The following is a 12413-nucleotide window of genomic DNA, read 5'->3' as shown; positions in this document are numbered from 1 at the left end:
TGAAGCCTACTTCAAATTCTGTCTCCCTTTCTCTCTGTCCCCACATTCTTACACTCTCTCAAAAATTAAAAAAATTTTTTAAAGACTTAAAAGTATAAAAACAAACTTGTGTTCAGTAAATTGATTCATTATTCAACAGTATTTATATTTTGCATAATGTCATCCTGAAAATAATATCCAACATCTTCAGCTTTAGGTAACTTAAACGAGTAGATTATATTGAGTAAATTAGTGATCACTAGAATTCTCACATATTAATTACTAAACCTAAGTTCATGTTCTTTTGCTTATTTTTCATATGCAATATCTTTGAGGCATGTTAATAAACATGTTCATTTTTGCCACTTAAAAATTTGCAGCACTTTCATACTTTAACAAAGTGTGCCGTAAAAAAGTAGTATATGTAGTTCATGAGGGGCACCTGGGTGGCTCTGTCAGTTAAGCATCCGACTTTGGCCCAGGTCATGATCTCACTGTTGGTGAGTCCGAGCCCTGCATCAAGCTCTGTGCTGACAGCTCAGAGCCTGGAGCCTGTTGCGGATTCTGTGTCTCCCTCTCTCTCTGCCCCTCCTCTGCTTGCGCATGCTCGCTCGCACTGCCTGTCAAAAATAAACACTAAAAAAAAAAAGTGAAAAAAAAGTTCATGAGCTCTGGTAGTCAGCTACAACACTTATGTCTGACATTCCTGCCTCCAGTTTCCTCTATGAAACAGAAGTTACTATGGTTAAAAGTTATAATTAACATAAGTTAAGTGAGACTATAGGAGGAGTAATAAAAACAGAGATAGAAACTGTATGTGCTTCTGTTTTGTAGGAAAAAAAAAAAGAGTAGTTTTTCCCTACTGTAGTAGCTCTCAAAATTTTGGTCTGTGGCCCCATTAAATTCTTCAATTCTTATATTATTGACAATCCCAAACACTTTCAGTTATTAAATCTACCATATTAAAACTTAAAACCAAGAAAAAATTGAAATACTTATTGGCATGTATATTATGTTAAAATAAATAATTCTCAGTATAATAATGAAAACTGTTTTACCTCAGAGATCCTACGAGAAGGTCTTAGGGGACCCAGGGAACACTCATTTTGTCCTAAACTGAAGTGTCAGTTTACTCCAGAAAATAACTTACAGCTATTTTCAGTAATTACAGTATTAAAGTTTATTCTTTCTTTTCCTTAATCAGCTTATATAGCAGAGACTGTGCTGACTTTATTATGTTTTTTTGGTTATTTAAAGGAAAAAAAAGCAGCAAAAGTACTATATTTATGAAAGAGCTATGGTTCTTAACAATCATGTTACCTTCTATATTTATTTTTAAAGGTTTTATTGTCATTTAATTAAACTGGCAACCAAGTACTGTTTCTCAGCCACCAATGATCCTACACTAATCCAATGTTCAACTCTCCTCTGACAACTCTTGATTCTGCCTTTCTAAAAATGAACCATAAATTAAGAAAAAAAAATCCATCTAAACTATCATTGTGATTTCTCAGAAAACACCAGGAAAAGCACAAAAGTTTGTTATCTCACCTTAAAAAATAAAAGAGAGGCTAAAAATAATTAGGCTTGTTTGATGTGTTACTATTTTTAAGAGTTGAATGGCAACAGTTGTCAAGTCAGAACAGATATTAAACTTCCTCTAGGTTAAAAAGCATAGGTAAGATGTAGACTTTATGGAAATACTTTCAAAATGTATACCTTCTGGGAAGTCCCTGGAGATGTATAAATGCCCATATGTTTACACCTACAGGAGAAACATTGACTAAAATACTTAGGAAATAACCCTCTAGAGTTTTTCTATATTGATCAGAGGGCTAGAGGCACAATGCCTAATACAACAGCATAGTGTTGCCAATCAGAATTTCACTTATTATTTAAAATGTTTATATGTAGGGGTGCCTGAGTGGCTCAGTCAGTTGAAGCTACATCTCCCGATTTCAGCTCAGGTCTTGATCCCAGGGTCGTGGGATTGAGCCCTGCATGGGACTGACTCTGCACTGAGTGTGGATGGAGCCTGCCTAAGAATCTCTCTCTCCCCACTCTGCCCCTCTCCCCTGGCGCACGTGCTCTTTCTCGAGGGCACTTGTTGGGATGACCATTGCGTATTGTATGTAAGCCAGTTGGACAATAAATTATATTTATTAAATAAGTAAATATATATAAAATAATTTTTTTTAATTAAAAGAAATAGTTCACTTCTTAATTTTAATATAGCACCTTCTAGGCTAGTGGTTCTCAAATGGGATGTATACCAGACTCACATGTGGCATTCTGTATAAATACAGAAAAGCAGATCCTATTTGCACTTACTCAATCTTTTTACCAGATGTTCTTGGTATGAAAAATTAGACCTACCCCATTTTTATAAATCAGATGTAACATTTACATAGTTCTTTGAAAATAGGCTTATCATTATCATTAGAGACATTTCATTAGAGACATCATCATTTAGACATTCATCTAAAATTTCTTAGAAATGACTTTATTACCTTTATTTTGCAATGCCACAGAAACAACCAAATTTCCTTACTACTAGCATTATTCTTATTATAAACCCTCATTAAATCTTTCATTTTCAATAATGATCACTAATAAATTAACCAGGATCATTAAGTCTTTGTTAACTATATAGTTTTTGTTTTCTCTTGATACTTTCCCAAAGGCTATACTATAAGCCAGATAGCAGAGTTTGTATATTTGTGCCTCTATCAAGCACTTCTAACTACTGATATTAAAAAAAAATAGTCTAGGGTAGAAGGTTCTAAGTTGACATTGTTTTAATAACTTTTAGACCCTATCACTGGACAAGCAGAATTTACAGGACTAGTTCAGAAGCAGAAAGAATCATGAAAGTCTAACAGATGCAATGGAACAAGAATTAATTACATGAAAAATCAGGGGAAACTTTAGAAGATAGGAATTCACTTAAGCTGCTATGTATTACAGTTGTAATATGACTCAGAGAGTTTCCCAGACTTAATTTCCTATCTAAGCAAATAATGGAGGCTTTTAAAAGTTCAATGTCAGATTTCTTATGAAAACTTCCAGACAGAAGTTAATTTTGTGATCTTATTATTCAATATCGTTTGGCTCTTGATGTGCAAAACAAACTCAAAGAAGCCTATATTGTTAATAGTCTTGCTGCATCTATGCAAATGAGCCTAACAGAATGAGACCAGCCTTTCTGTGACCAAGAATAATCTCTGAGATTGTTGTGATCATGAGAGGATATAGCTGTCAGGGAAAACTGTGAAAGACTTTGAAATAACCAAGAAAAATTACCATCTAGCACACCTTCATGGTTATGTGACTTTTACTCTATTTTTTCTGTTATACCTCTATTGCAACTGATAGCGATGCAAATGATTTTTATCAATAAAAATAAAAATGAAGTTGCCCCTCAAATGTAACTGATTACTGCTTTGTGGATATTGACCAGTTTTACATTTATTTGTAAATTTATTTGGGCTTTCCTAATATCCTACACATACGTGTTCTTTGAATTGCTCAAAGTAGCTATAACATCTTACTAGTTCTCCTAATAATTAATGAGCTCAATAAAATGTTTGATACATGTTCAACTAAAATTAAATTATAAGGGGACCTAGGTGGCTTAGTCGGTTAACTGTCTGTCTCCTGATTTTGGCTCAGGTCATGATCTCATGGTTCATGAGATCAAGCCCCGCACAGGGCTTTGCATTGAAAGTGCTGTCTCTTACTCTCTCTCCCAAAATAAATACACATTTAAAAAATTAAATTATGAAAAAGGCAGCTGGTTATACTACTATAAAATAATTATACCTATACATTTTAAAGGCACAGGGGATAGGCTAGCAGATTTACCTTAAAAAGTAGAAAAAAATTATATGAACAAATATATGTAAAACTTCAGGATATACTGAATGGATATTCCATGCAGATTAAAAAAAATACATACATACATACATAAATTATCAAAACAATTAACTCTAAACTGCAGAACATTTAACAGTTTAAATAATACAGAAGTATACAATAGTGCTCATACAGTGACTTCAAAGATTTCTCAAAGGCAAACCAGCACTTCTGAAAACTCTCATTAGAATTATTCTCAAATTATCTTTATTGCACAAATTCATACATAAAAAATCTTAAGGTTTTATAAATCTTAACATTTATACTAAAAATGTTCTAACTTCAGCAAAACTACATATTGCTTATCTCTTCTGCATATGGAACTTCAATTTATACCTGACAAGTTACTTGACCTCTCTGTATTTCAGTGTCCTCAATGTTAAAATGCGGTTAACAAAACTTACTTCAGAAAGTTGTTTTGAGCATTAAATGAGTTAATACACGTAAAACAGTCAGAATAGTATGTGGCCCACAGAAGTTATTATTTTAACTTAATATGCCATATACAGTAATTTATGAAACACTGGATGAAGCAAACCAGTAAAATTTCTCCAACTCATGATGAGCATTTGGTTTTAAAAGTTTTGTGTTTTTTTAAGACTCAGCGGAAACTAAAAAATAGAAGCCTTTAAAAGTGTTTTCTAGGGGCGCCTGGGTGGCTCAGTCGGTTAAGCGTCCGACTTCGGCTCAGGTCACAATCTCACAGTTCGTGAGTTTGAGCCCCGTGTCAAACTGAGCTGTCAGCTCAGAGCCCGGAGCCTGCTTCACATTCTGTGTCTCCCTCTCTCTCTGCCCCTTCCCTGCTCATGCTGTGTCTCTGTCTCAAAAATAAATAAACATTAAAAAAAAATTTTTTTAAGTGTTTTCTAAGTCAACTTCTTTTTTTTTCTCCTCATTGTTGGAAATTAGATGGTTTCCTGACCTCTCCTCATTCCTCCATCCCAACAGTGACATTCAAATTGAAACAATTACTAAAATGAAGAGGGGGAGGGGGAATATATAGCATGTAAGTACACTTAGCCTGTGAGGTAATAAGAAGAAATTAAAATATTATTACTGGGTACTAAGCAGGGCACTTGCTGTGATGAATCACTGAATTCTACTCCTGAAACCAATATTGCACTATATGTTAAAACTAAGATTTTTTAAAAAAGGAAAAATAGGGGCGCCTGGGTGGCGCAGTCGGTTAAGCGTCCGACTTCAGCCAGGTCACGATCTCGCAGTCCGTGAGTTCGAGCCCCGCGTCAGGCTCTGGGCTGATGGCTCAGAGCCTGGAGCCTGTTTCTGATTCTGTGTCTCCCTCTCTCTCTGCCCCTCCCCCGTTCATGCTCTGTCTCTCTCTGTCCCAAAAATAAATAAACGTTGAAAAAAAAAAATTAAAAAAATAAAAAAGGAAAAATAAATTTTGCTACATATGGTGGAAAAAATAAAACATTTTTTCTCAGTAATAAAGTAGGTCCTATAATGAAAAAAATTATAAATAAAATAGCAATATTAAAAAGTTTTATTTTTCGGCACAAACTAAGCCCAACTCAATCAAAGAAATACGACTTTCTATAAAAATTATTTGGGGGGGGTGAGAAATTTCTCATCACTATTGTAAAAACCAGAACTAGATGTTTAAAGTTCCCTTCACCTCTAAAATTTTTTGAATCTACAATTATAGAAATATTTTGGAAGCAAAAACTATGAAGTAAAAATAACTCAGGGTGAAGAAAATGGAGTTTAATGTAAAGGAGGCTTTTTTATTTCTTACAATGAAAAATATATGTATTTCTCCTGGAATAGCTTTTAGTCACATATTTCAAGTCTCAAATCCTTTTTTTAAATCTTTATGAAGAAAAGATTAAACTGCTATATAATTTACAGAGGAAACTAAATCATAAAACCTTTTATAAAGAAAGCTTTAGAGAAAGAGGAAATAATGAAAACACACTTATTTAAAAACCCATACCAAACAATTTTTAGAGTAATTTAAAAATTAAGCATTTTTTAAAAATCAAAATTATGACAAAAAAACAATATCAATGTAAGATACCTATGTTTCGCAGAATTTCGACAAGTTTTTCTCTTTTTGAGTACTGGCCAACTTGGAGAATGGTCTGCTGAACATCTCTACATGCTCCACCCACTTGTCCAACAGCAACAAACAAATAATCCGACTTTAAAAACTCCCCAGCCAACCTTCAAAGACAAAAAATTACTCCTTAATTTATCCTCTTCCATTAACACTCACAATATTCACTGAATTATTCCAAGTGTTATTTAATGTTAATTAGACAGATTATAACAACTATAACAAGGTAGATAACTTACATCATGCAAGTACTAATTCCAAAGATCAGTATAAAACATTAAGATTTTGTAAAATACTAAATAACTTAGTGAAACGTGGCCATGCAAAACTATTTAAAATGTGTATATAACAATAGAAAAGTATGCTAAAGTATCAGACTACAACAAATAGGAACTTTTGTTACAAACTGAAATGCAAGCCTAGGGCAAAAATTCTGTCCTTCACTAATGCTTTTATGTATGTTATTGCTAAAAGTTGTTTTCTGAAAATATTACTTGTTAAACTACTATGCTTTGAACAATTATCAGCAAACCAGACCTTAGGTCAGTGCTTTTCATGTCATGACACATACAAAAAATTGTAGCATTTATACAGCATGTCTGAGCAAAAAAATGAGACAGGAGGTGAAGGGCCTAGAGGCTAGCTCACATCAGGCTGTGTATGGTCACCCCAAACGCTGAGGATATCAGCATGTGGACACACACATAACTCACAGACAGCATACAATTAAGAAGGCCTGCTTTAAATCATCCAGCAACAGAGGAAGAGGAGAAAGGGAACTGGCAAAGAACTGAGTTTTTCTGTGATTAAGGAGGAGGGCCAAATCTATCATCAGTCCTCCTCTGTCCCATTTAGCAGTCCCTACTTCTTAGCTGTCTCATGAAAATCTCATGAGCAAAGCATATCCAGAATCTTAATAAATCATTACTGCTTCTTTCTCTTCACCTGCTGTTACCATAAAAGAAAAAGAAAAGCTTCTTTTTGAAGTCCTTCCTTCAAGAATCAAGCACCCTCTCAAGCACAAATCTTAAAACCATCTACAGTTCATTACTTTCCATCATATTTTTTTCATTCACTAAAACATTAATTGTGTGTCTGTGTCAGGCATACATGATACAAGGTACTGGGAATACAAAGATGAATATGATAGTTTCTGCCACTGAGATGCTCACATCAAGTAAGATAAATATAGTTATATAAAAAATAATTACTACATTTTTAAGTATATAACAATTTTTAATATTGCATAATCATATATAAAACATTTTAGTATTTCAGAGAACAAAGTGAGGATTGATGGGGGAGGGGGAGAGGGGAAAATGGGTGATGGGCACTGAGGAGGGCCCTTGTTGGGATAAGCACTGGGTGTTGTATGTAAGTAATTACCCATGAAAATCTACCCCAAAACCAACAGCACACTGTGCACACTGTATGTTAGCCAATTTGACAAAATTTGACAGTAAATATTTTTAAAAATTTTTGAAAATTAAAAAAATAAACATTTTAGTATTTAATATATTTTCATATTCCAGTTTTAACAGTTAACATCTACTAAACATTTACCATATTCAAAAAAATGTGCCAAGTGTTTAAAATGGTTTCTTAACAAATACAATGGCAAGAAATGGATGAAGTGATGTGTATTTCCAAGAGTCTTCAAGTACTGAGCTAGATCTAAGCAGCAGCAAGCAAGAATGTATAATAGTGATGACTAGGGAAAGACATTCTAAGAAGAAAGGAGAAACAAGAAAAAATAATGAGGAAGGATGGAATTTGGCTTGCTCAGCCAACAAGAAATAGTTTTAATAGAAAAGAAATATAAAATCCCAGGTAATAAAGTAGCAGAAAAAGCAAAGATTTGATCATATGTACACTTTGAAATCTTGTTAGTCTGTGGAAATGGGAAGACACAGGAGGGCTTATTTTGTTTTTTTAAAAAAATTTTTTTTAACGTTTATTTTTGAGACAGAGAGAGACAGAGCATGAACAGGGGAGGGGCAGAGAGAGAGGGAGACACAGAATCTGAAACAGGCTCTAGGCTCTGAGCTGTCAGCACAGAGCCCGACGCGGGGCTCGAACTCACGGACCGCGAGATCATGACCTGAGCCGAAGTCAGACGCTTAACCGACCAAGCCACCCAGGCGCCTCAAGAGGGCTTATTTTGAATAAATGTCTAAAAAAAAACCTAAAACTTTATTTTGGAATTATTACTGACACAAAATTGAGATTAGAGTCAGGGAGGACAGGTTAGAAAGCTACTGACAATGAGCAGAGAGAAAAGTGAAAAGGACTTAAATTAAGGTGGGAAACAGAAGAAACTGATTTGAAATATTTTAGAGATAACTGCCAAAATGACTTTTTGAAGAGCATAAAGTTAAAAGAATATATTAAAGCAATCAAGATGATTGAAAGGATTTGGGCTTGGAAAGACAACACTGCCAGTAAGGAAAACTGAACAGGAAAGAGGGCATTAAAGAAGAGCTTCCATTTTGGACACAGTGAACTTTACAGGTAATTCATCTAAGAATAAAATACTCCTGAAGTGTTAAATCCTCAAGTCTGGCAATCCGAAGAGAGATTAAGGATACAGGTAATAAATTGGGGACAGTTACAGAAAGAAACATCAGCCAAGGAAATGGATGCTGCAATAGTTCAGTGAATATGTAGAATGATAACACTGGACTTCAGACAGAATAATGGGCAAGGTCCCTCAAGGTGAGGGACTCTACTATTTACCCTACATACCCAGGACTTATACTCAAATATGGCTCATAAAAAGCCCTCAACAAATATTACTGATGACAGTACACATTAGTCATTCTGGCTAGCCAACATTCAAATACCTTCCTATTTCAGGGTGAATAAAAAAACATATAGGCAGCAGAATATTACCTATTTAGGTATTTACCTATTTACCTATTTAGGTAGGTAATTATCTACTTATTATTAGTTGCAAAGGTGATAAGGGAAATACAGATACCACCTTTCAAGTTTTAAGACACCAGTTATTATAAGAAACTATTATTTTATGTACCACTAAGAAAGAAAAAATCCTAACTGGTCAAATGCTCTCTTATGATTTAGATTTTTTCCCCCAATAAAGAGCTCGTTCTAACTTTATACAAAGACTTTTTAAATCATCTATTAAGTAAAACAAATCAATAGCCAGCACCACTAACTTGTGGCTTGTGAAGTATTTCATCCCATGTAAGACTCTATCAGACCAGGAGACCCACTTTACAGAAAAATAAGTGACAGAGCAGGCCCATAACCGTAACGTCTACAGGTCATATCACATGACAACAGTGAGATGCTGCCAGGCTACAGAAAGTGGAACATCCACTTAAACAAGTGCTTGGAAGTGTTTCTTTTTGAATATGGCACATGATTCAACAGGGCACGGTAACTTTCAACCAGAAATCCTTATATGGTACATTGGGTCTGAGAGCAAGGCATGCAAAGCAAGAGTGGTCCACTTACCATTGCTCTCTGTGACTCATATTTGAAACTGTGTTTCCTGTCCCACCCACAGCCACAGATTCTGCAGGTGTGGAGGTCTTGGTTCCCAAAGAAAGAAAAGTTCTATCAGAGTAAATACGCAGGAGTCTAACTAAATGACAAGCTAAGAAGTTGCTGTTGAGACACTTCAGGCTCCCTAGGGCCAAGGGATCAGCAAGCAGGAAGAAGAGTTAGAACTCTAGAAGGGACACATCATCTACAAGGGATGTGTTATCCTCATCTCAGAATTCACCAAGCCATATACAGTAAGATACTCAATATATGTCAACAGTTGGTATGTGAATTTTCTACAAAAGGCCCAATTTTTGCAAGCTCTACAATTTTGGTTTCAAGACACAAAAAATAACTTCATTGAGTAAGCACTTATTAAATCCTATCTAGGTGCTGTGTACTCACACTCACACACACACACACACACATTTAATAAAATGTTACAAATTTTATAAAGTGTGGCAAAGCCAAGGATAAAGGTTACAAACAATGAAAAATGCAGTTAAGTTTTTAGGAATATATCCACTTCTTAAACTACCTGTGTTACCTTAAATTTTAAAAAAACTCTTAAAAATCATAGAGTCACATTGGTTTTCCTTTCATAAAGCCATTTATGTACATAACAATTATTTTTAAGAAGAAAAAAATTTTACTTTTGAATTTCCTCTGGAAAAGTCGCACTAAACATAAGGGTTTGACGCTGTTCCTTTGATGGCATTCCTGGGCAGGAAATTAACTTCCTCATTTCTGGTCCAAAACCCATATCCAGCATGCGATCAGCTTCATCCAAAACTAAATATTTGACTTGTCTGAGACCAATCTTTCAGGATATTTTCAAGGGTTAGAGCAGAAAATGCATATTAGTCAATATATTAAACTAAAATGTGTCCACAATTTCAACTACTGATTTATTCCTAAGAATGTAAAGTAGAAATCAATGCATAAAATTATGAGAATTGTTTTGGTTCGTAACACTAGTACTGTTTATTTAAATGTTTATTAACAATTCTTGATCTTCACTAACATGTTAGCTACTAGCCTCATACGGCTATTAAGCACTTGAACTGTGGCTAGTATGCCTAAAGAACAAAATTTTTCATTTTATATCCTTTTTAAATGTTTACAGCCACATGTGGCTAACTACCACAGTGGACCTCACAGATCTACATCTTATTATCTGATAAAGTCAGATTCTTAAATGTAAGGAAACATTTCCTAACATCATGACATATTCAAATGTCTTATAACTGGTAAATTTATTTCTAATGCTTTAAACTCTTAATAAATTCTCCACTCTGTAATCACTTGGGAACAACTGAGAAACTTCTCTCACCTTCTTCGCATGAACACTTATCACTACAAAGAGAAACAGACATTTGCAAGGAAAACAAATGAATGTCGCACAACCATGTAAGATGTTAAGTGAGAAATCAAAGTGGATTTCTCTGGGTAGTCTGAATAAGTATCGTATTTTTATGCAGAAAGACCGTATTTTGAGTAACCCCTTTAGAGAAGAGCCTAAAAAAAGCAAAAGAGGTTCATGAACGTGAATTTAAAGCAATGATTTAGTGATTTAATAATGTGGTATGTGAATACCTACACTAAATATATAACTCTAAAATGTCTTTTTAAAGACTTGGAAATTTAATAATCCTGGCTAACATTACTCCTATGTTCAACAGGAAACAAAATTGCTAGTACACAATTCAGGAAGAAAATATGTCATCATAACTTATATGAAACTATGGGAGCATGTAATGCATTTCTCCCAGTGTAGTGGAGTACAGGATATAGACTCTAGTCAGATCCAGGTTCTAACCCTAGCTCTATCACTAGAGCTAAGTGAGGGATTTTAAATAAATTGCATAATATCACTTATTGCTTTCTCAAACACAAAATAGGAAATACTTTTTATCTCATGTTGGAATTATTTTAAGAATTATGTAATAGTCCATTCAAAGATTCTGATGGGGGCCTAACATATAAAGGGTACTCTAATAAATATATATCTCTCTATATACCATTCTTCCCCTTTCCCATACAAAAAAAAATTATTAATCCACAATTTTGTCATCCCTCGAGGGCCTACCTTTTCTTTACCTATGATATCCATCAGTCTCCCAGGAGTAGCACATAATATATTACAGCCTTGTACTATTTGTCGAATTGAATGACCCAACTGGGTTCCCCCATATATAACAACAGCTCTTACACAGGTCCTATTTACAAGAAAAATAAATGTTATTTTCTAGTTTTGTGAAAATTATACATCTGTTTCTAATAAACTATAAAAAGAAATCCATAAAGAAAAAAACGAATACATTCTCATTATCTAAAAAAATTAAATTCTTCCCAAGAAGTTGAAAAAGAAATTAAAAACTATGAAAAAAAATCTGCAATCTATCCAAGCAACAGTTCTTCAAAAACAATGGTAAACACCAATACCACCCACAAAAATATTGACCAAAAACGTGAACATGTGGTTCATAAGAAATACAACTGGCTTTTAAACATTTTTTTTAAGGTCAACATTACTTTAAAAAGGAAGACAAATTAAGACAAACATAACATTTTCCTTGAAGTGTAATAATACCATGTTAGCCATGGTGTCAGGAAACTGACACTTAATAGGATAAAATGAGACAGGCTCTTTCACAATTAGTCTCTATTAAAATTGTAAAAACTTCTCTCTTGTCCCAATAAATTCACATATATGAATTTACCCTTTAAGTATGTCCCCACAAATGGGCAAAGATGAATTTACGTAAATATTCACTGCCAACTATTTAGCATCAAAACAGTAGAAGAGTTGTAATTACAGTCCACTCATCCCAAGAGATACTTGTGCATTCCCATAGAAAGGGCAACAGTTCCAGATTAACTTTTACCATTAAAAAAAGAGAATGACAACAGCTTAGTGTACTACCCACTT

The 12413-nt window shown here is 34.1% G+C and overlaps 1 protein-coding gene across 1 annotated transcript in view; it reads right to left on the bottom strand.

Moving 5' to 3' along the window:
• The window catches only part of DDX4 (DEAD-box helicase 4), an 88061-nt gene that overhangs the window by 7391 nt on the left and 68257 nt on the right, over nt 1-12413 (bottom strand). Inside the window, 3 exon segments of the mRNA XM_030301791.1 lie at nt 5933-6078; nt 10135-10301; nt 11571-11700. Coding sequence (XP_030157651.1) covers nt 5933-6078; nt 10135-10301; nt 11571-11700 — 443 coding nt within the window.

The sequence above is a fragment of the Lynx canadensis genome, chromosome A1, assembly GCF_007474595.2.
Source record: "Lynx canadensis isolate LIC74 chromosome A1, mLynCan4.pri.v2, whole genome shotgun sequence".
Taxonomy (NCBI): Eukaryota; Metazoa; Chordata; class Mammalia; order Carnivora; family Felidae; genus Lynx; species Lynx canadensis.
The sequence above is the reverse complement of the archived record's forward strand: the minus strand, read 5'-3'. Positions and strand labels throughout refer to the sequence as shown.